The sequence below is a fragment of the Pelobates fuscus genome, chromosome 8, assembly GCF_036172605.1.
Source record: "Pelobates fuscus isolate aPelFus1 chromosome 8, aPelFus1.pri, whole genome shotgun sequence".
NCBI lineage: Eukaryota > Metazoa > Chordata > Amphibia > Anura > Pelobatidae > Pelobates > Pelobates fuscus.
Window position 1 is genome coordinate 178524307 of NC_086324.1, and position 25412 is coordinate 178549718.

The following is a 25412-nucleotide window of genomic DNA, read 5'->3' on the forward strand; positions in this document are numbered from 1 at the left end:
GCACAGACCAACTAGCCGAAAATAGTTCCATACGTTTTGGCCTTGCGGTCGGTCTCTGTTCATATGAACAAAAGATATGAAATTCTTGCCATCCATTCGCATCTCCGTGATCGCTGAAATCCCCATAGACGATTAAGTATAACTACCGAACGGTGGGACGTTCGGTAGTTTCAGTACGAATTTATGGAGGTCTGGAGGACGCCTGTTTGCGTATCCGTTTTTAGTTCCATGCGTTCACAGGCAAACCCCGCTGTTCGTGCGCAAGATGGCCGCGAACACGTGTAAAGTCCCGAAATGGCGGCCACCTATTCAGAGCACAAAGAATTTGTATGAAGTCATACGAACAGCTGCATTCTCCAGTAATGGTATTCCCATGCAATATATTCGTATAAATCCCCCGGCTGTTCGGTTATATTAGCAGTCCAGACCTACAGCATAGTTAAAGGGCTAGAGTCAGCCTAATACAAATCCATATGCCCAAATATAGTGTTTAAAGTGCAATACAGTCCAGGGCCATAGTCGCAGGGGAGGAGGCAGGCAAGCAGGCCTCTCCAGGACAAAGTGGCGAAGGGCACTTCGTCACAATGGTACTCGCTGTAATGGATCACCTGACACCCCGATTGGGTACCTCCGTTGAAGGATGCTCCTAGCACTTCCTGAGGGCTCCAAGCACTCTAGCAGACACCACAACCACCGCAGACCGAACTTCTCTTCCTTCAGAGCGAAGCAGGAACAAGCTCTTAAAAGAGTTTAGGAGTGATTATAGCAAGGGAATATGCCGATTCCCTCAAGAGACGGCACTCCAAATTGAGGGTGAAGTAGAACTCAAGCTTTAATCCAACACTCTGCTTTTATGCACATTTTACACACATAGTACTGCCCACAAGGTTTTGCAGAACAACCAATCAATACGTACAATACACTCAGACACTCCCAGCAATTACACACAAAATCCTCCGCTCTGCATGTGCTATAATTACTGAACACAATGGGCTAACGTAACAATTTCACACAATATTCATAACTTTAAAGGTATACATCACATTCACATAATGTGACTTACATTTTCAGAATCAGCATACTCCAAATACAAACATATGTCAAAATCATACAAATTGGTCCAGTGGTTCAAAAGTTAGTTGGAAATCCCTTTTTGACCGACTGCAAGCATGGCTTGGGTGTGGTAAGTCAATTATCTCCAGCATACAGAAAATATCGCCATTTACAACAACAGTAAAAACACATAAAAATACATAATTCCTATCATACTGAACAGAACCCCCACATTCAACCTATCCCCAGATAGCTTGGATCTGAGCGCTCAATATATCCGAACAGCACTCAGATCCCACAAACAGAATAAAATCGCAATGGCGTTTAAGTTTAACAAGGGCCATACACAGCCCAATAGAAGTCCATAAGCCCCAAATGCTGTTTTTAAAGTGCCCAATCTCCAAGGGCCGTAGTCCCAAGGCATGAGGCTGGCAATCAGTGCCCTCAAAAAATCAGTGGCGAGGTCCCTTTCGCCATACTCGCAAGTACTAGGAAGCAGCAATAGATGGAGGTACCCGGTCGGGGTGCCAGGCGGTCCATTACACACACACAATGTCACAAAGTGTACACACACACACACACACACACACAGTGTCACACATTGTACACAGTATGTCACACATTGTATACACAATGTCACAAAATGTACACACAATGTGTGAAGGAATAGCCCCATAACTTGTTTCGGTTGATTTCATGGATTTATATTCCCTTTTATTTGATTTGTTTTGTTTGGCTCGGTTCCCGAACAAGGACCACCCCAGACCCTAATTAGAACCTGGAACATTGAGTACCCTGTCTGAAAACCGCAAAGGAAACAATTAATAGAATGCTCCACTGGGGCCGCCATTTCGTGGTCGAGACAATGGATGGCGGCCATCTTGCCTCCCGAATGCAGGCAGCGGGCCTGGTTGTCAAGTGCCTGGAACTGTTTTCAGCCAGGCTCTCCTGCGAATGCCGGTAAAGATAGACCTGCTGCCCGTTCAAGTTCCCGACCATCTACATGAACGGCGTTCGGGAGTTAGCAAATACCGAACAAGGGGAGCATTCACACAGTGAAAGCTTTTGTGTACCTTATGTGGTTTCCATACAAAACTCCACGGACAGAGACCAGCTCTTGCCACAATTTTCCTGGAACTATTTTGTGCTTCAACCTCCTGGCAGACCGGTCACAACTTTCCCGCGATGGTGATCCAAAACTACCAAACGGATCTGGGTGATTTGGGGATATATTGTTTGCCCAGATCTAGGCTATCCGGGGATGTGACTTTTGTGGGTTTTTTCATGTATTTTGGGGGTACTTTTGGGGTGGCTGTACATTATGTTTTTTTCTATACCAGGAGATAATTTAGTTTGTACAGTTCCTGACTCAATTATCTCTCAGGTCCAGTGGAGGGATAACCCTGTTTTGTATAGAAAACCCCTTGCATGGGCTTTGCCATCAAAGGCCATGTGTGGCCCTGATTCTTCTCCCAGAATTTAGCCTTAGCTAAATTTAGCCTTTGCCTTTGCTCATCTGTGGGGGGTTATGCGATACTGGCGATATTTCACTTCAAGATTATTGGTGTTATTTTATTACGGGAAAAGGCAAACCGTGGCAGTGATACTTTGTCGGACTGCCACACAATTTATACACACAGTATGTCACATATTGTACACACAGTGTATCACAAAGTGTACACACACACACATACAATGTATACACACTGTCACACGTTGTACACACACACAGCATGTCATGTCAAACAATGTCACACATTGTACAAAAAATGTCAAAGTGCACACACACACACACACACACAATGTATACACCCAAAGTGTCACAGATTGTATAAATTATTCTTTGTTTACTTTTTTTTTTTCACTAATTGTGTAAAATAAATGTAGGAATATTTGAACGAGAAAAATGATCCATATAAGAAGGAAGCTATGTGTGGGTACTACGATCTTGGGTACAGGATGACCCGGGTTAGAATAGGTAAAATGTGCTGGTTATTCACTGAGCTCGGAGACAGAAACCAGAATAGCTGGGAACATGTTTCTGATTTTACTATTTGGGCCTAAAATGTCACATTCAATTAGATCCGGCTGAACTAACTTTAAAATTCTATAACTCTACACACCGCCATACAAAGTGATAATATACCTCTACACACCGCCATACAAAGTGATAATATACCTCTATACACCGCCATACAAAGTGATAATATACCTCTACACACCGCCATACAAAGTGATAATATACCTCTACACACCGCCATACAAAGTGATAATATACCTCTACACACCGCCATACAAAGTGATAATATACCTCTACACACCGCCATACAAAGTGATAATATACCTCTACACACCGTCATACAAAGTGATAATATACCTCTACACACCGCCATACAAAGTGATAATATACCTCTACACACCGCCATACAAAGTGATAATATACCTCTACACACCGCCATACAAAGTGATAATATACCTCTACACACCGCCATACAAAGTGATAATATACCTCTACACACCGCCATACAAAGTGATAATATACCTCTACACACCGCCATACAAAGTGATAATATACCTCTACACACCGTCATACAAAGTGATAATATACCTCTACACACCGCCATACAAAGTGATAATATACCTCTACACACCGTCATACAAAGTGATAATATACCTCTACACACCGCCATACAAAGTGATAATATACCTCTACACACCGTCATACAAAGTGATAATATACCTCTACACACCGCCATACAAAGTGATAATATACCTCTACACACCGTCATACAAAGTGATAATATACCTCTACACACCGCCATACAAAGTGATAATATACCTCTACACACCGCCATACAAAGTGATAATATACCTCTACACACCGCCATACAAAGTGATAATATACCTCTACACACCGCCATACAAAGTGATAATATACCTCTACACACCGTCATACAAAGTGATAATATACCTCTACACACCGCCATACAAAGTGATAATATACCTCTACACACCGTCATACAAAGTGATAATATACCTCTACACACCGCCATACAAAGTGATAATATACCTCTACACACCGTCATACAAAGTGATAATATACCTCTACACACCGCCATACAAAGTGATAATATACCTCTACACACCGTCATACAAAGTGATAATATACCTCTACACACCGCCATACAAAGTGATAATATACCTCTACACACCGCCATACAAAGTGATAATATACCTCTACACACCACCATACAAAGTGATAATATACCTCTACACACCGCCATACAAAGTGATAATATACCTCTACACACCGCCATACAAAGTGATAATATACCTCTACACACCGCCATACAAAGTGATAATATACCTCTACACACCACCATACAAAGTAATAATATACCTCTACACACCGTCATACAAAGTGATAATATACCTCTACACACCGTCATACAAAGTGATAATATACCTCTACACACCACCATACAAAGTGATAATATACCTCTACACACCGTCATACAAAGTGATAATATACCTCTACACACCGTCATACAAAGTGATAATATACCTCTACACACCGTCATACAAAGTGATAATATACCTCTACACACCACCATACAAAGTGATAATATACCTCTACACACCACCATACAAAGTGATAATATACCTCTACACACCGCCATACAAAGTGATAATATACCTCTACACACCGTCATACAAGTTGATAATATACCTCTACACACCGCCATACAAAGTGATAATATACCTCTACATACCGCCATACAAAGTGATAATATACCTCTAAACACCGCCATACAAAGTGATAATACACCTCTACACACCGCCATACAAAGTGATAATATACCTCTACACACCACCATACAAAGTGATAATATACCTCTAAACACCGCCATACAAAGTGATAATATACCTCTACATACCGCCATACAAAGTGATAATATACCTCTACACACCGCCATACAAAGTGATAATATACCTCTATACACCGCCATACAAAGTGATAATATACCTCTACACACCGCCATACAATGTGATAATATACCTCTACACACCGCCATACAATGTGATAATATACCTCTACACACCACCATACAAAGTGATAATATACCTCTACACACGGCCATACAAAGTGATAATATACCTCTACACACCACCATACAAAGTGATAATATACCGTTGGGCAGATTCTCTGATCGTGGGGTAATGTATAAATTCCTAAATGGGTTTGAGAAAGGTTGTGTGCAGGGGCAGATTCCATAGGTGAAGGGGCAGATTCTCTGGGTGAAGGGGCAGATTCCGAGAGTGTAAACCCCCGCTGGTCATGATGTTTGTTACACTGATGGTTACCTTGCTGTGGGTAGGTACTTGGGTACGATCCTGCTCCAGTCCCATAACCTGTATGAGGAAAGACAATAGTGAAATGAGACCAATGATGGTCAGTGGACGGGGAGTGCTTGCGGCTTGATTTGTTGAGTGAATAGTTTCCTGCAGTTTATATTTGTCTTGCAATGCGGTAATCCTGGCAATATAGGCAATGTGGTTCTCAGCTATGAATCCCCTCCTTTACCTGCACACTGTGGGGTGGGGGTAACTGTGTCCATCACCCAGTCTATATTCAACATTTCAACAGCCTTTATCGGTCAAAGAAATGATGTGTCTGCCTGGCACATGGAGCCACTTTATATACCCTGCCAAGGGATGGCAAGTAGCCAATCTCAGCCATCAGTCACACAAGTCCAAGGCTCACAGAAGTGGATTACCTTCCTGGGGAATGCTGCTGGGGTAATTCAATGCTCCATTCCCATAACCTGCAAACAGAAATAACATACCCCTAGGACACAGCTCCAGATAAAAGTGTAAATAAACCAGAGCGAGAATTAGAGATGGAGAGAGACAGACACAGAGAGAGAGAGACAGAGATGGAGAGAGACAGAGAGAGAGAGAGAGACAGACAGAGAGTGAGACAGAGATGGAGAGAGACAGACAGAGAGAGAGAGACAGAGAGAGAGACAGAGAGAGAGAGACAGACAGAAAGAGAGAGACAGAGAGTGAGACAGAGATGGAGAGAGACAGAAAGAGAGAGACAGACAGAGAGTGAGACAGAGATGGAGAGAGACAGAAAGAGAGAGACAGACAGAGAGTGAGACAGAGATGGAGAGAGACAGAGTGAGACAGAGATGGAGAGTGAAATAGAGAGACAGACAGAGGGAGACAGAGACAGACAGACAGAGAGGGAGACAGAGAGACAGAATTGGCAATGTTTAGTGTATGAATGTATTACAGAGCTCCATGATAATAAAACTCAGTGTGTGTATCACAGAGCTCCATGATAATAAAACTCACAGTGTGTGTATCACAGAGCTCCATGATAATAAAACTCACAGTGTGTGTATCACAGAGCTCCATGATAATAAAACTCACAGTGTGTGTATCACAGAGCTCCATGATAATAAAACTCAGTGTGTGTATCACAGAGCTCCATGATAAAACTCACAGTGTGTGTATCACAGAGCTCCATGATAATAAAACTCAGTGTGTGTATCACAGAGCTCCATGATAAAACTCACAGTGTGTGCATCACAGAGCTCCATGATAATAAAACTCACAGTGTGTGTATCACAGAGCGCCATGATAATAAAACTCAGTGTGTGTATCACAGAGCTCCGTGATAATAAAACTCACAGTGTGTATCACAGAGCTCCATGATAATAAAACTCACAGTGTGTGTATCAGAGAGCTCCATGATAATAAAACTCACAGTGTGTGTATCACAGAGCTCCATGATAATAAAACTCACAGTGTGTATCACAGAGCTCCATGATAATAAAACTCACAGTGTGTGTATCACAGAGCTCCATGATAATAAAACTCAGTGTGTGTATCACAGAGCTCCATGATAATAAAACTCACAGTGTGTGAATCACAGAGCTCCATGATAATAAAACTCACAGTGTGTGCATCACAGAGCTCCATGATAATAAAACTCACAGTGTGTGTATCACAGAGCTCCATGATAATAAAACTCACAGTGTGTGTATCACAGAGCTCCATGATAATAAAACTCACAGTGTGTGTATCACAGAGCTCCATGATAATAAAACTCACAGTGTGTATATCACAGAGCTGCAGAGAAATAGAATTGTAGTTTGTATTTTAGAAAATCGGAAATCTCACGCTAGCTTTTCATAAACTCCATAGAATGCTAATAAAATGATGCCCAACCTCAGACACTCCATGTAAATAAACAGTAATAAATGGGAGCATGCCCAAGACCGTAGCACGCTGTGGTTATGGTACCAGGAGTGTTATTCTGGGTGCAAGACCTCACCGCCTCCACTGCATGTAAAGGGCACTCTGATTGGCTGGCACCTGACACTCCAGCTCTGCACGTCTATTCTAGGAGAGGAGGTGCATTGACTTCTTATAGTAGGGTGGGTAGCAGGGCAGGGTAGTGGTTATGGTGTGTGGAGAGTTCCATTAATGGAGTTATTTCAGTCAATATTAAAAGATGGAATAGACAGCGTAACAGAATAAGACGTACCGACTTTTGCAGACTTTACCGGATAACCTAAATAAAATGGGAGGAAGCATTCGTTATCATTCGTTATTCGTTATCATTCGTTATTCGTTAGCAGAGATTGTCATTTATTCCAAATTGCACAGAGACAGTCAGAACACAGCAAACAGAGTGACATTCAGAAAGCAAGAATTAGACTGCCAGTACAGCAGAGCAGAATGAGGTCACACCTACAGAGAGAGAGAGCGAGCAGGGTGAGATCCCACGTACAGAGAGAGAGAGAGAGAGCAGGGTGAGATCACACCTACAGAGAGAGAGAGCGAGCAGGGTGAGATCCCACGTACAGAGAGAGAGAGAGCGAGCAGGGTGAGATCACACCTACAGAGAGAGAGAGCGAGCAGGGTGAGATCCCACGTACAGAGAGAAAGAGAGAGAGCAGGGTGAGATCCCACGTACAGAGAGAGAGAGAGCGAGCAGGGTGAGATCCCACGTACAGAGAGAGAGAGAGAGAGCAGGGTGAGATCCCACGTACAGAGAGAGAGAGAGAGAGCAGGGTGAGATCCCACGTACAGAGAGAGAGAGAGAGAGAGCAGGGTGAGATCCCACGTACAGAGAGAGAGAGAGAGAGAGAGAGAGCAGGGTGAGATCCCACGTACAGAGAGAGAGAGAGAGAGAGAGCAGGGTGAGATTCTACATACAGAGAGAGAGAGCGAGCAGGGTGAGATCCCACGTACAGAGAGAGAGAGAGAGCAGGGTGAGATCACACCTACAGAGAGAGAGAGCGAGCAGGGTGAGATCCCACGTACAGAGAGAGAGAGAGCGAGCAGGGTGAGATCACACCTACAGAGAGAGAGAGCGAGCAGGGTGAGATCCCACGTACAGAGAGAGAGAGAGAGAGCAGGGTGAGATCCCACGTACAGAGAGAGAGAGAGAGAGCAGGGTGAGATCCCACGTACAGAGAGAGAGAGAGAGAGCAGGGTGAGATCCCACGTACAGAGAGAGAGAGAGAGAGCAGGGTGAGATCCCACGTACAGAGAGAGAGAGAGAGAGAGAGAGCAGGGTGAGATTCCACATACAGAGAGAGAGAGAGAGCAGGGTGAGATCCCACGTACAGAGAGAGAGAGAGAGCAGGGTGAGATCACACGTACAGAGAGAGAGAGAGAGAGAGCAGGGTGAGATCCCACCTACAGAGAGAGAGAGAGAGAGAGAGAGCAGGGTGAGATCACACGTACAGAGAGAGAGAGCAGGGTGAGATTCCACGTACACAGAGAGAGAGAGAGAGAGAGAGCGAGCAGGGTGAGATCCCACCTACAGAGAGAGAGAGAGAGAGCAGGGTGAGATCACACTTACAGAGAGAGAGAGAGAGAGCAGGGTGAGATCACACTTACAGAGAGAGAGAGAGAGAGCAGGGTGAGATCCCACGTACAGAGAGAGAGAGCAGGGTGAGATCCCACCTACAGAGAGAGAGAGAGAGAGAGCGAGCAGGGTGAGATCCCACGTACAGAGAGAGAGAGAGAGAGAGAGCAGGGTGAGATCCCACGTACAGAGAGAGAGAGAGAGAGAGAGAGCAGGGTGAGATCCCACCTACAGAGAGAGAGAGAGAGCAGGGTGAGATCCCACGTACAGAGAGAGAGAGATAGAGAGAGAGAGAGAGAGCAGGGTGAGATCCCACCTACAGAGAGAGAGAGAGAGAGAGAGAGAGAGCAGGGTGAGATCCCACCTACAGAGAGAGAGAGAGAGAGAGAGAGCAGGGTGAGATCCCACGTACAGAGAGAGAGAGAGAGAGAGAGCAGGGTGAGATCCCACCTACAGAGAGAGAGAGAGAGAGAGAGAGAGAGAGAGAGAGAGCAGGGTGAGATCCCACCTACAGAGAGAGAGAGAGAGAGAGAGCAGGGTGAGATCCCACGTACAGAGAGAGAGAGAGAGAGAGCAGGGTGAGATCCCACCTACAGAGAGAGAGAGAGAGAGAGAGAGAGCAGGGTGAGATCCCACCTACAGAGAGAGAGAGAGCAGGGTGAGTTCCCACGTACAGAGAGAGAAATAGAGAGAGCAGGGTGAGATCCCACGTACAGAGAGAGAGAGAGAGCGCAGGGTGAGATCACACGTACAGAGAGAGAGAGAGAGCAGGGTGAGATCACACGTACAGAGAGAGAGAGAGAGCAGGGTGAGATCCCACATACAGAGAGAGAGAGAGCGAGCGAGCAGGGTGAGATTCCACGTACAGAGAGAGAGAGAGAGAGAGAGCAGGGTGAGATCCCACCTACAGAGAGAGAGAGAGAGAGCGAGCAGGGTGAGATCCCACCTACAGAGAGAGAGAGAGAGAGCGAGCAGGGTGAGATTCCACGTACAGAGAGAGAGAGAGCGCGAGCAGGGTGAGATCCCACGTACAGAGAGAGAGAGAGCAGGGTGAGATCCCACATACAGAGAGAGAGAGAGCAGGGTGAGATCCCACGTACAGAGAGAGAGAGAGCAGGGTGAGATCCCACGTACAGAGAGAGAGAGAGAGAGAGCAGGGTGAGATCACACGTACAGAGAGAGAGAGAGAGCAGGGTGAGATCCCACGTACAGAGAGAGAGAGCGCAGGGTGAGATTCCACGTACAGAGAGAGAGAGAGCAGGGTGAGATCCCACGTACAGAGAGAGAGAGAGAGAGCAGGGTGAGATCCCACGTACAGAGAGAGAGAGAGAGAGCAGGGTGAGATCACACGTACAGAGAGAGAGAGCGCAGGGTGAGATTCCACGTACAGAGAGAGAGAGAGAGAGCAGGGTGAGATCCCACGTACGGAGAGAGAGAGAGAGAGAGAGAGAGCAGGGTGAGATCCCACCTACAGAGAGAGAGAGAGAGAGCAGGGTGAGATCCCACCTACAGAGAGAGAGAGAGAGAGAGCAGGGTGAGATCCCACCTACAGAGAGAGAGAGAGAGAGAGCAGGGTGAGATCCCACGTACAGAGAGAGAGAGAGAGAGCAGGGTGAGATCCCACCTACAGAGAGAGAGAGAGAGAGAGCAGGGTGAGATCCCACCAACAGAGAGAGAGAGAGAGAGAGCAGGGTGAGTTCCCACGTACAGAGAGAGAGAGAGAGAGCAGGGTGAGATCCCACGTACAGAGAGAGAGAGAGAGCAGGGTGAGATCACACGTACAGAGAGAGAGAGAGAGAGCAGGGTGAGATCACACGTACAGAGAGAGAGAGAGAGCAGGGTGAGATCCCACATACAGAGAGAGAGAGAGCGAGCGAGCAGGGTGAGATTCCACGTACAGAGAGAGAGAGAGAGAGAGAGCAGGGTGAGATCCCACCTACAGAGAGAGAGAGAGCAGGGTGAGATCCCACGTACAGAGAGAGAGAGAGCAGGGTGAGATCCCACGTACAGAGAGAGAGAGAGAGAGCAGGGTGAGATTCCACGTACAGAGAGAGAGAGAGAGCAGGGTGAGATCCCACGTACAGAGAGAGAGAGAGCAGGGTGAGATCCCACATACAGAGAGAGAGAGAGCAGGGTGAGATCCCACGTACAGAGAGAGAGAGAGCAGGGTGAGATCCCACGTACAGAGAGAGAGAGAGAGAGCAGGGTGAGATCACACGTACAGAGAGAGAGAGAGAGAGCAGGGTGAGATCACACGTACAGAGAGAGAGAGAGAGCAGGGTGAGATCCCACGTACAGAGAGAGAGAGAGAGCAGGGTGAGATCCCACGTACAGAGAGAGAGAGCAGGGTGAGAGCAGGGTGAGATCCCACGTACAGAGAGAGAGAGAGCAGGGTGAGATCCCACGTACAGAGAGAGAGAGAGAGAGCAGGGTGAGATCCCACGTACAGAGAGAGAGAGAGAGAGCAGGGTGAGATCACACGTACAGAGAGAGAGAGCGCAGGGTGAGATCCCACGTACAGAGAGATCGCAGTGTTATATAACTTTCTCAAGGAACAGAGTGTTTTAGCATTTTAAGGAAAGGATAAAAGCAATATACCTGACTGGGCTCCAAATTGGGGATAATTCCCATTTCCATAACCTGACAAGAGATAAAAAATATAATGTGACACAGAGAGAGATACAATAATATCTGTTATTACACGGGGGATACAGACACACAGAGAGAGAGATACAATAATATCTGTTATTACACGGAGGATACAGACACACAGAGAGAGAGATACGATAATATCTGTTATTACACGGAGGATACAGACACATAGAGAGAGATACGATAATATCTGTTATTACACGGAGGATACAGACACACAGAGAGAGAGATACAATAATATCTGTTATTACACGGAGGATACAGACACACAGAGAGAGAGATACGATAATATCTGTTATTACACGGAGGATACAGACACAGAGAGAGAGATACGATAATATCTGTTATTACACGGAGGATACAGACACACAGAGAGAGAGATACAATAATATCTGTTATTACACGGAGGATACAGACACAGAGAGAGATACAATAATATCTGTTATTACACGGAGGATACAGACACACAGAGAGAGAGATACAATAATATCTGTTATTACATGGAGGATATAGACACAGAGTATGATACGATAATATCTGTTATTACACGGAGGATACAGACACACAGAGAGAGAGATACAATAATATCTGTTATTACACGGAGGATACAGACACACAGAGAGAGAGATACAATAATATCTGTTATTACACGGAGGATACAGACACACAGAGAGAGAGATACAATAATATCTGTTATTACACGGAGGATACAGACACACAGAGAGAGAGATACGATAATATCTGTTATTACACGGAGGATACAGACACAGAGAGAGAGATACGATAATATCTGTTATTACACGGAGGATACAGACACACAGAGAGAGAGATACAATAATATCTGTTATTACACGGAGGATACAGACACAGAGAGAGATACAATAATATCTGTTATTACACGGAGGATACAGACACACAGAGAGAGAGATACAATAATATCTGTTATTACATGGAGGATATAGACACAGAGTATGATACGATAATATCTGTTATTACACGGAGGATACAGACACACAGAGAGAGAGATACAATAATATCTGTTATTACACGGAGGATACAGACACACAGAGAGAGAGATACAATAATATCTGTTATTACATGGAGGATATAGACACAGAGTATGATACGATAATATCTGTTATTACACGGAGGATACAGACACAGAGAGAAATATGCTAATATCTGTTATTACACGGAGGATACAGACACACAGAGAGAGATATGATAATATCTGTTATTACACGGAGGATACAGACACACAGAGAGAGGTACGATAATATCTGTTATTACACGGAGGATACAGACACACATAGAGAGATGTGATAATATCTGTTATTACACGGAGGATACAGACACACAGAGAGAGATATGATAATATCTGTTATTACACGGAGGATACAGACACAGAGAGAGAGATACGATAATATCTGTTATTACACGGAGGATACAGACACAGAGAGAGAGAGATACGATAAAATCTGTTATTACACGGAGGATACAGACACACACAGAGAGAGGTACGATAATATCTGTTATTACACGGAGGATACAGACACAGAGAGAGAGAGATGCGATAATATCTGTTATTACACGGAGGATACAGACACACATAGAGAGATGTGATAATATCTGTTATTACACGGAGGATACAGACACACAGAGAGAGAGATACGATAATATCTGTTATTACACGGAGGATACAGACACACAGAGAGAGATATGATAATATCTGTTATTACACGGAGGATACAGACACACAGAGAGAGATATGATAATATCTGTTATTACACGGAGGATACAGACACAGAGAGAGATACAATAATGTCTGTTATTACACGGAGGATACAGACACAGAGAGAGAGATACGATAATATCTGTTATTACACGGAGGATACAGACACACAGAGAGAGAGATACGATAATATCTGTTATTACACGGAGGATACAGACACACAGAGAGAGATACGATAATATCTGTTATTACACGGAGGATACAGACACACAGAGAGAGATACGATAATATCTGTTATTACACGGAGAATACAGACACAGAGAGAGAGAGATACGATAATATCTGTTATTACACGGGGGATACAGACACACAGAGAGAGATACGATAATATCTGTTATTACACGGAGGATACAGACCCAGAGAGAGAGATACGATAATATATGTTATTACACGGAGGATACAGACACACAGAGAGAGAGATACAATAATATCTGTTATTACACGGAGAATACAGACACAGAGAGAGAGAGATACGATAATATCTGTTATTACACGGAGGATACAGACACAGAGAGAGAGAGATACGATAAAATCTGTTATTACACGGAGGATACAGACACACAGAGAGAGAGATACAATAATATCTGTTATTACACGGAGGATACAGACACACAGAGAGAGAGATACAATAATATCTGTTATTACACGGAGGATACAGACACACAGAGAGAGAGATACAATAATATCTGTTATTACACGGAGGATACAGACACACATAGAGAGATGTGATAATATCTGTTATTACACGGAGGATACAGACACACAGAGAGAGATATGATAATATCTGTTATTACACGGAGGATACAGACACAGAGAGAGAGATACGATAATATCTGTTATTACACGGAGGATACAGACACACAGAGAGAGAGATACAATAATATCTGTTATTACACGGAGGATACAGACACACATAGAGAGATGTGATAATATCTGTTATTACACGGAGGATACAGACACACAGAGAGAGATATGATAATATCTGTTATTACACGGAGGATACAGACACAGAGAGAGAGAGATACGATAAAATCTGTTATTACACGGAGGATACAGACACACAGAGAGAGAGATACAATAATATCTGTTATTACACGGAGGATACAGACACACAGAGAGAGAGATACAATAATATCTGTTATTACACGGAGGATACAGACACACAGAGAGAGAGATACAATAATATCTGTTATTACACGGAGGATACAGACACACATAGAGAGATGTGATAATATCTGTTATTACACGGAGGATACAGACACACAGAGAGAGATATGATAATATCTGTTATTACACGGAGGATACAGACACAGAGAGAGAGATACGATAATATCTGTTATTACACGGAGGATACAGACACAGAGAGAGAGAGATACGATAAAATCTGTTATTACACGGAGGATACAGACACACAGAGAGAGAGATACGATAATATCTGTTACTACACGGAGGATACAGACCCAGAGAGAGAGATACGATAATATCTGTTATTACACGGAGGATACAGACACACAGAGAGAGATATGATAATATCTGTTATTACACGGAGGATACAGACACACAGAGAGAGATACAATAATATCTGTTATTACACGGAGGATACAGACACAGAGAGAGAGATACAATAATATCTGTTATTACACGGAGGATACAGACACACATAGAGAGAGATGCGATAATATCTGTTATTACACGGAGGATACAGACACACAGTGAGATACAATAATATCTGTTATTACACGGAGGATACAGACACAGAGAGAGAGATACAATAATATCTGTTATTACACAGAGGATACAGACAGACATAGAGAGAGATACGATAAAATCTGTTATTACACAGAGGATACAGACAGACATAGAGAGAGATACGATAATATCTGTTATTACACGGAGGATACAGACACACATAGAGAGAGATACGATAATATCTGTTATTACACAGAGGATACAGACAGACATAGAGAGAGATACGATAATATCTGTTATTACACGGAGGATACAGACACACATAGAGAGAGATACGATAATATCTGTTATTACACAGAGGATACAGACAGACATAGAGAGAGATACGATAATATCTGTTATTACAAGGAGGATACAGACACACAGAGAGAGAGATACGATAATATCTGTTATTACACGGAGGATACAGACACACATAGAGAGAGATACGATAATATCTGTTATTACACAGAGGATACAGACAGACATAGAGAGAGATACGATAATATCTGTTATTACACGGAGGATACAGACACACAGAGAGAGAGATGCGATAATATCTGTTATTACACGGAGAATACAGACACAGAGAGAGAGAGATACGATAATATCTGTTATTACACGGAGAATACAGACACAGAGAGAGAGATGCGATAATATCTGTTATTACACGGAGGATACAGACACGGAGAGAGAGATACGATAATATCTGTTACTACACGGAGGATACAGACACACAGAGAGAGAGATACGATAATATCTGTTATTACACAGAGAATACAGACACAGAGAGAGAGATGCGATAATATCTGTTGTGACGAGACCAATCTCGCCACATTGCATTGGAGGAGCCTGGTTGCCCGCCTGCTGCCTTTGGATTATGGACCGGCAGCTAAAGGGTTAATTTTACTGTGCAGAAGGATTTGTTTCTCCCTTTCTGCACAGCCGTTCGGTAGATTCTATCTACCGAACAATCAGCTTCTTTTCAGCCTCCCCAGAGCCGTGGGAAGCCGGCCGGCGCTGTTAATTGGCCACCCAGGAGCTGGAGTGCGCCCTCCATTTACCTCCCTGAAGCCGCGGTTAACCGCGGCTTAACAAGCGTGTGCCGGCAATTGACCACCCAGTAGCTGCGGTTAACCGCAGCTTAATTGCTTGTTACTGGGTGGTCGCGGTTACACTTAGCGGCCGCTAGATGGCGGTGATCTGGAGCTCCCTGAGCAGCCAGCGCTTTTCTGCCCGGCTTTTATGCACCAAATCATGACACTATTACGTGCAGGCACAGCTGAACTTCCAGCCCCTGGTTCTAATTCGTATGGATTAAACGAATGCATGTAAATTCGGTATTTTGTTTTGGAAGAATGTTTTAACCCAGATAGCCATGCCATGGAGCATATTAGTGTAATTAAAGACTTTGGCTCCATGGCAATTAAACTGTATTCGTGTGGTCTGAGTGCCATTCACCTAATAATGTGCACCCAGACCTGAGCTATCTGGGGATGTGTTACATGTCTGTGTTTTATGTATAAAATGTGTCTGTATGTATTTTAAAGTGATAGTCTGTCTTTGTGTCCCCACGTGTGTAATGGAGTTTTGCCTTTGTCCTGGGAGATAATTGAATTACTTCTCCAGGGCAGAGGGGAGGAAGCCAGGATGCATTGTGGGGATGTTTTACTTCGGTTTGTCCTGAAATGCTAAATGTCTGTCCGTTGTTACAGTCTTCCATCTGGTCCCCTAGGGGAGTGTCCACCAGGTGGGAGACCTGCATAAATACTGTGACGAAACCAACCTCGCCACTGAGAACTGGAGAAGCCTGGTTGCCCGCCTGCTGCCTTTGGACTATGGCCCTGGGAGATTGGGCCCTTTACAAACAGTATTCGGCCCTAACAGAGTGCATGTCACTCATTCTGGCCCTTTAAATACAGTGGGGCCATTCGGTACTTGCCCTGTGTGAGCAGTGATACCCCCCAGATAGCTATGCCATGGAGCCTATTCATATAATGAAAGACTATGGGAAAGACTTTGGCTCCATGGCAATTAAACTGTATTTGTGTGGTCTGCGTGCCATTCACCTAATAATGTGCACGCAGACCTGAGCTATCTGGGGATATGTTAAATGTCTGTGTTTAATGTATAAAAAGTGACTTTATGTATTTTAAAGAGTTTTATGTTGTTTTGCAACCATGTGGTTAATGGAGTCTGCCTCTAGTCCTGGATAATTAGATTTCCTCTCCAATTATCTCCAGGGCAGAAGGGAGGAAGCCAGGATGCATTGTGGGGATGTTTTACTTTTACTGTTTGAGCCAGAAGGAACAAAAGATACTTTTAGTAACTTTTTAACCCCTGGTCGGATTCATGCCATTTTTTAATATGTTGTTCCCCTGAATGGATTGATTGTGGATATGTATTTTTATGTGAATGTGATGTATGGTTTTAAAGTTATGAAAGTTGTGTAAAAGTATATTTTGAACTGTACACATAATGGGATTAAGTGTCACACTAAGGGGAGGGGATGTGTGGGAGGTAACATCTATGTTATTGGTTATTTTATGCCTCCCCCTGGGTGTGGCCTGTATGTGTACTCATGTAATAAAAACCAGGCTGGGTGCCCAGCACCTCAGACCACTGCTTGACCTTCAACACGGAGCCTTGTCTCGTTCTTGGGGGGATTCACTGTATGCTGTTGGAGATTTGACTGCTAGGAGTGTAAGCTGATGTCTGCTTTTCCTATTCATCTGCTAGCAGCTATTTGTGAGGTTCCAGCTGGAGTGCTACCTTATTCACCTATATCCAGTTCGTGAGTTCTGATGTTCTGCAGTAGCTGTGCCTTTCTGAGGAAAGGGGATTATCGCCTAAACTGGGTTTTATCCTCTTGTATGCTGAAACGGTCCGTTACAATTGGTGGCAGCGGTGGGATCGTTCCTACAGCCAGAAGGACAGCTACAGAACACCATTTCTTTGGATTTACAATTTGAGGGCAACGCATGTCTGAGTACAGCGACCCTGACAGCACCAGGATGGAACCAGCAGTGGAGTACAATAAGGGTGACATGGATGACCGGGATGCAATAAGGAAAGGCATCTGGTACCAGGCCCTGGATAATGTACAATACCAGCGGGGTGAGAGTCTCCCCAGTGAAGAGCAGCGGTTGCAGAAGCAAGTGGCCCTGCGGATGCCCTTCCTGGGAGAGCAGCCCCTGGAGGAATGGGTGAAGGAACTAGAGCACCGGGTATGGCAGGAGCTATGGCTGGAGGATGCCTACCAGGCGCTCTGGTGGTATATGGCACAGTATATACCCTGGACAGCCGAACATGACAAGCCAGAGGGAGAGGAGTTTGATGGTCCTGGCTTGTTATGGGAGTCCTTTGCAGAGCCTGGCTTCGGGAGCCCTGCGCAAACCAGACTGCAGGACATTTTCTATGAGAGGGAGGCTAGGCATGAGTGGGATGACCCCCATGAGGTAGAGCAAGACCTGGCTCACCTAGCAGCCCTGGAGTGGGAACTGGAGCAAAACTACCAAGATCTCTTCTGCTTCATTGGGAAGGCTCAGCAGGACAGTAAGGTGACAGACCCAGATCCAGACCCCTTCCGCTGGGAAGATATTGTAGAGATTTACTGGGAAGAACCCCAGGTGGCCTGTAGAGATGGGACCGAGGTCTCTCCACCAGCCCTGCAGGGAATTGGGAGCCCAGTCTCCATTCCCCAGCGGCAGGCTGAGTTACAGGGGGCAGAGGTAGTTGGTCCCACCCCCCAGCAGCAGAGTGATATGCCGGGAAGGCAGTGTGAAGTGCAGGGAGAGGAGAGCAGCGTCCTCCCTCCCCAGCGGCAGGCTGAGTTACAAGGGGCAGAGGTAGTTGGTCCTACCCCCCAGCAGCAGAGTGATATGCCGGGAAGGCAGTGTGAAGTGCAGGGAGAGGAGAGCAGCGTCCTCCCTCCCCAGCGGCAGGCTGAGTTACAGGGGGCAGAGGTAGTTGGTCCTACCCCCCAGCAGCAGAGTGATATGCCGGGAAGGCAGTGTGAAATGCAGGGAGAGGAGAGCAGCGTCCTCCCTCCCCAGCGGCAGGCTGGGTTACAGGGGGCAGAGGTAGTTGGTCCTACCCCCCAGCAGCAGCATGATTTTTTGGGAATTGGGAGCCCAGTCTCCATTCCCCAGCGGCAGTGTGAAGTAGAGGGAGAGGAGAGCAGCGTCCTCCCTCCCCAGCGGCAGGCTGAGTTACAGGGGGCAGAGGTAGTTGGTCCTACCCCCCAGCAGCAGCGTGACTTTTTGGGAATTGGGAGCCCAGTCTCCTTTCCCCAACAGCAGGACACTGTATTAGGAGAAGAGACAGTCGGTCTCCCTCCGCAGATGATGGAAGTATGCATGGGAGAGGAGCTTATTACCACCTCTCCCCAGCGGCGGATTATTAATGGGCAGAGTGTTCTATCGGGAGAGGAGCTTGTTACCCCCTCTCCCCAGCGGCAGTTTAATGTACCAGGGGGAGACTGTAAGCCCCCCACCGGTGCAGATGGGACCGTGGTCTCTGCACTTACCACACAGGGGGTAGGGATGGTCGGTCCTACCCCCCCACGACAGAACTATGTATCCAAGGGGGAGACAACCGGTCTCCCCATTCAGCAGCAGAGCTATGCAACGAAGGGGGAGACAATCCGTCTCCAGCAACCAGGCTCCAACCAGACTACTCCGGTGGTAGTGCTGGCATCAGGACAGAGTACCGCTGGTCTCTGCCCACTCAGCAACCCACCAAGGCAGCCTACCAGTCCCCTGCACAGCCGGGGTGAGGCACCTGGACATGGACAACTTTCTCCTCTACCCAGGTGTAGTAACCATTTATTGTGGGTGGGCTGTACTGATGTTTCTGCTTTGTGGGTGGGTTGCTGGACTAACAAGGGCACTGACCGGCAGGAGGTCAGGTACCCTGTTAGTCTTTTTGGAAAGGGGGAGAGATGTGACGAAACCAACCTCGCCACTGAGAACTGGAGAAGCCTGGTTGCCCGCCTGCTGCCTTTGGACTATGGCCCTGGGAGATTGGGCCCTTTACAAACAGTATTCGGCCCTAACAGAGTGCATGTCACTCATTCTGGCCCTTTAAATACAGTGGGGCCATTCGGTACTTGCCCTGTGTGAGCAGTGATACCCCCCAGATAGCTATGCCATGGAGCCTATTCATATAATGAAAGACTATGGGAAAGACTTTGGCTCCATGGCAATTAAACTGTATTTGTGTGGTCTGCGTGCCATTCACCTAATAATGTGCACGCAGACCTGAGCTATCTGGGGATATGTTAAATGTCTGTGTTTAATGTATAAAAAGTGACTTTATGTATTTTAAAGAGTTTTATGTTGTTTTGCAACCATGTGGTTAATGGAGTCTGCCTCTAGTCCTGGATAATTAGATTTCCTCTCCAATTATCTCCAGGGCAGAAGGGAGGAAGCCAGGATGCATTGTGGGGATGTTTTACTTTTACTGTTTGAGCCAGAAGGAACAAAAGATACTTTTAGTAACTTTTTAACCCCTGGTCGGATTCATGCCATTTTTTAATATGTTGTTCCCCTGAATGGATTGATTGTGGATATGTATTTTTATGTGAATGTGATGTATGGTTTTAAAGTTATGAAAGTTGTGTAAAAGTATATTTTGAACTGTACACATAATGGGATTAAGTGTCACACTAAGGGGAGGGGATGTGTGGGAGGTAACATCTATGTTATTGGTTATTTTATGCCTCCCCCTGGGTGTGGCCTGTATGTGTACTCATGTAATAAAAACCAGGCTGGGTGCCCAGCACCTCAGACCACTGCTTGACCTTCAACACGGAGCCTTGTCTCGTTCTTGGGGGGATTCACTGTCTGGGATTCAATGCTGTTGGAGATTTGACTGCTAGGAGTGTAAGCTGATGTCTGCTTTTCCTATTCATCTGCTAGCAGCTATTTGTGAGGTTCCAGCTGGAGTGCTACCTTATTCACCTATATCCAGTTCGTGAGTTCTGATGTTCTGCAGTAGCTGTGCCTTTCTGAGGAAAGGGGATTATCGCCTAAACTGGGTTTTATCCTCTTGTATGCTGAAACGGTCCGTTACAAATACAGGGGCAGGTAGCCCTCAATAAACAGACCACTGCTTGACCCTCAACACGGAGCCTTGTCTCGTTCTTGGGGGGATTCACTGTATGCTGATAGGGACTGACTGCCAGGAGTGTAAGCTGCTTGGGAGCTTTTCCTGTTCGTCTGCTAGCAGCTATTCGTGAGGTTCCAGTTCGAGTTTGGAGTGCTACCTTATTCCCTTGTATGCAGTTCGGGAGTTTGGTGCATTCACTTATATCCAATTTGTGAGTTTTGGTGATTTTACAGTAGCTGTGCCTGTCTGTGAAAAGTGGATTATCACCTAAACGATTTTAACCCCATGTCTGCTGAAACGGTCCGTTACATCTGTTATTACACGGAGGATACAGACACAGAGAGAGAGAGATACGATAATACCTGTTATTACACGGAGGATACAGACACAGAGAGAGATACAATAATATCTGTTATTACACGGAGGATACAGACCCAGAGAGAGAGATACAATAATATCTGTTATTACACGGAGGATACAGACCCAGAGAGAGAGATACGATAATATCTGTTATTACACGGAGAATACAGACACACAGAGAGAGATACAATAATATCTGTTATTACACGGAGGATACAGACACACACAGAGAGATACAATAATATCTGTTATTACACGGAGGATACAGACATACACAGAGAGATACAATAATATCTGTTATTACACGGGGAATACAAACACAGAGAGAGAGATGCGATAATATTTGTTATTACACGGAGGATACAGACACAGAGAGAGATACAATAATATCTGTTATTACACGGAGGATACAGACACAGAGAGAGAGATACGATAATATCTGTTATTACACGGAGAATACAGACACACAGAGAGAGAGATACGATAATATCTGTTATTACACGGAGAATACAGACACACAGAGAGAGAGATACGATAATATCTGTTATTACACGGAGGATACAGACACAGAGAGAGAGATACGATATCTGTTATTACATGGAGGATACAGACACACAGAGAGATATGATAATTTCCGTTATTACGTGGAGGATATAGACACACAGAGAGAGATGTGATAATAATTGTTGTTCTGTAGTAGTCACCAATGGAATGGATTGGCCAATTCCCATGGTTTTCCCATTTTTAGGTTGTTAGACCACTCTTTAGAACGGAACACTTTGGTAAATCTTACACAAACCTATAATAACAATATATGGAGGATACAGACACAGTAAAATCGAATGATACATTAATGAATATGTTTAGTATTTGACACATCGTATGAATTATCACAAATGGAAGGATATGAAGAGTGACATATAATACCTCTTTTGGAGAGTTTGGATCCATACCCTGTAGAACAAAACACAGTCTTCAGAACCTATTTTACAAATGTTAGTATTCCATCGTGACAGTGTTTATTTATGGGATATATTCCCCACGGTCACCATGCGAATATAGCGGGTATATTCCCCACGGTCACTATGTGTATATAGCGGGTATATTCCCCACGGTCACTATGTGTATATAGCGGGTTCCTAGTGGATTTTATATATATTACACTGGCAATCTCCATATATAACACTACCCTCACTTCTGCCTCGAGGAGGACATGCCCCCAACCGTGGCTTACTAAATCAACACGCCACCTACAAAGATGCTCCCGCTGTGCTGAACTCTCCTGGAGGAAGTCTCGCACCCAGGCAGACTATCTCAATAAAGATTCATACTGTCTTCATACAGCGCAGCCCTTGCCCTCGCCCAACAGTCATACTTTTTCTCTCTCATTAGTTCATGCTCCTGCAATCCCAGGCGTCTCTTTTACACCTTTAACTCTCTTCTCCGCCCTGCTGTGACCAACCCTCAAACTAGCCTTACAGCCGATAGCTTTGCATGTTACTTTACCAACAAGATGAAACAGCTAAGGAAAGAATTCTCTCCTCCTTGCTGTTCTCTTTCTCAACCACATGTAGATCATGCCTTTCCTACCCTTCAGACTTTTTCTGCGGCTACTGATCAAGAGGTGGCTGCACTTCTCCTTTCCTCTCACCCCACCACTTGCCCACTCGATCCTGTCCCATCGCACCTTATCAGATCTCTATGCACTTGTCTTGTGCCTTCCTTAACGCACATCTTCAACTGCTGTCTCTCTTCTGGCATTGTCCCCACTGACCCCACTGTAGTACCTATCCTGAAAAAAAACATCTCTTAACCCGTCCTCCCCCTCTAACTACCGTCCCATATCCCTGCTCCCTTTTTCCTCAAAGCTTCTGGAAAGACTTGTCTTTACCCGTGTGTCTCACTTCCTCAATTCCAACTCTCTCCTTGACCCTCTTCAATCTGGCTTCCACCCTCTCCACTCTACTGAGACTGCCCTTATCAAAGTCACTAACGACCTAATCGCAGCTAAATCCAAAGGCCACTACTCCATACTAATTTTTCTTGACCTCTCTGCAGCCTTTGACACCGTTGATCATGCTCTCCTTCTTCAAACTCTTCAATCACTCGGTCTCTGTAACTCTGTCCTCTCGTGGTTTTCCTCTTATCTCTCCCAACGCTCATTCAGTGTCTCCTTTTCTAATAATACCTCCTCCCCTCGTCCTGTCTTGGTTGGAGTCCACCAAGGCTCTGTCCTTGGTCCCCTTCTATTTTCTCTTTATGCTGCCTATCTTGGCAAACCTATTGTCTCTTTTGGATTCCACTACGACCTGTATGCTGATGACACCCAGACATATCTCACCTCTCCCCTGCTGTCCTGCAACGTGTCACTGCTTGCCTTTCTTCCATCTCTGACTGGATGTCCTCCCGCTTTCTGAAACTCAATCTCTCTAAAACTGAGCTCCTCCTAATACTGATCCTCCCCTTTTGCTCTCCCTTCAAGTTAGTGGCATTCACATAAGTCCATCCTTGCAAGCGCGCTGTCTTGGCGTCATACTTGATTCTGGCCTCGCCTTTGAGCCTCACATCCAGTATGCTGCCAAATCCTGTAGATTCCATCTTAAAAACATGGCCCGCATCCGCCCCTTTCTTACACAAGATGGCACCAAGGAGGTTGTCCATGCTCTAGTAATTTCCCGCATGGATTATTGTAACCCTCTCCTGATTGGTCTCCCCAAAAGCCATACTGCACTGCTACAGTCCGTAATTAATGCTGCCGCCAGACTGATTTTCCTCTCTAGTCGTTTCTCTCACACCTCACCCCTCTGTCAGTCCTTACATTGGCTTCCTGTATGCTATAGGAGTCAATTCAAGGTACTAATTCACACCTATAAAGCACTGAACAACTCTAGCCCCTCTTATACCTCCTCACAGATCCATAGGTATGTCCCTTCTCGGTCTCTCCGTTCTGCCCGTGACCACCTCCTGTCCGTTGTTAGCACCCGTACGGCCAACTCGCGCTTGCAGGACTTCTCGCGGGCGGCTCCCTTCCTATGGAATAGCCTGCCTACCGCCTTAAGGTTTAGTGCCTTAAAACCCATCTCTTTAGGAAAGCTTATGGACTCCACATACCTGTCTCTCGCTCTCTCCTAAAGGGCAGCACTCCCTCCTCCAGCTCTGCCTCACTCCCACCTTATTTGCCTGCTATTTCCTGTCCTATTGTGTTTTACACCCCACCTCCTATAGACTGTAAGCTCGTTTGAGCAGGGTCCTCTTCAACCTATTGTTTCCTGTAAGTTTTCTTGTAATTGTCCTATTTACAGTTAAATCCCCCTTCTCATAATATTGTAAAGCGCTACGGAATCTGTTGGCGCTATATAAATGGCAATAAAAATAATAATAATACAAGAATGGTGTAGCGGAGTAGTAGTATTATCCACGGTATCTCCGCTGGTAGACAGGATGAAGCAGGTACAAAACAGGCAAAATGCAGGTAGCGAAGTTACAATCCCTTCCTCCCAAGAACTGGACGACACATAGCTTGGAGGTCAACTGAGGTTTTTAATTGCAGTCACAGTATTTATGTGGTTACAGACACACAGGGTTTCCCAAGTCCCAATACAGGGTTTGTCCAGTAGGGGACTACATGGGGGACTGGGTTTTACAGACAGAATACCCAGCATACATTGCTGTACCAAGGAGATACTTATCCCAGAATGCATTGCTAATGGGAGTATCCCTTGGTACAGAGAAACACAGTTTTCATATATAAAATCCATAACTCACATAATATTTCTGTTATTCAGCTTTATAACCAGTTATTACATAGCTGGGACCTGGACGCAC

The 25412-nt window shown here is 45.1% G+C and overlaps 1 protein-coding gene across 5 annotated transcripts in view; it reads right to left on the reverse strand.

The window, feature by feature from the left end:
- GREP1 (glycine rich extracellular protein 1) overlaps positions 1–25412 on the reverse strand; it is a 135732-nt gene that overhangs the window by 50674 nt on the left and 59646 nt on the right. For 4 of the 5 annotated variants that reach the window (XM_063430916.1, XM_063430918.1, XM_063430915.1 and 1 more), the window contains exons 12-16: positions 22515–22541; positions 11543–11584; positions 7613–7639; positions 5832–5879; positions 5419–5466 (exon numbers count right to left, since the gene is read on the reverse strand). In XM_063430916.1, coding sequence (XP_063286986.1) covers positions 5419–5466; positions 5832–5879; positions 7613–7639; positions 11543–11584; positions 22515–22541 — 192 coding nt within the window. The remainder of the gene's footprint in view (positions 1–5418; positions 5467–5831; positions 5880–7612; positions 7640–11542; positions 11585–22514; positions 22542–25412) is intronic. The other variant, XM_063430919.1, reaches the window with a different exon arrangement.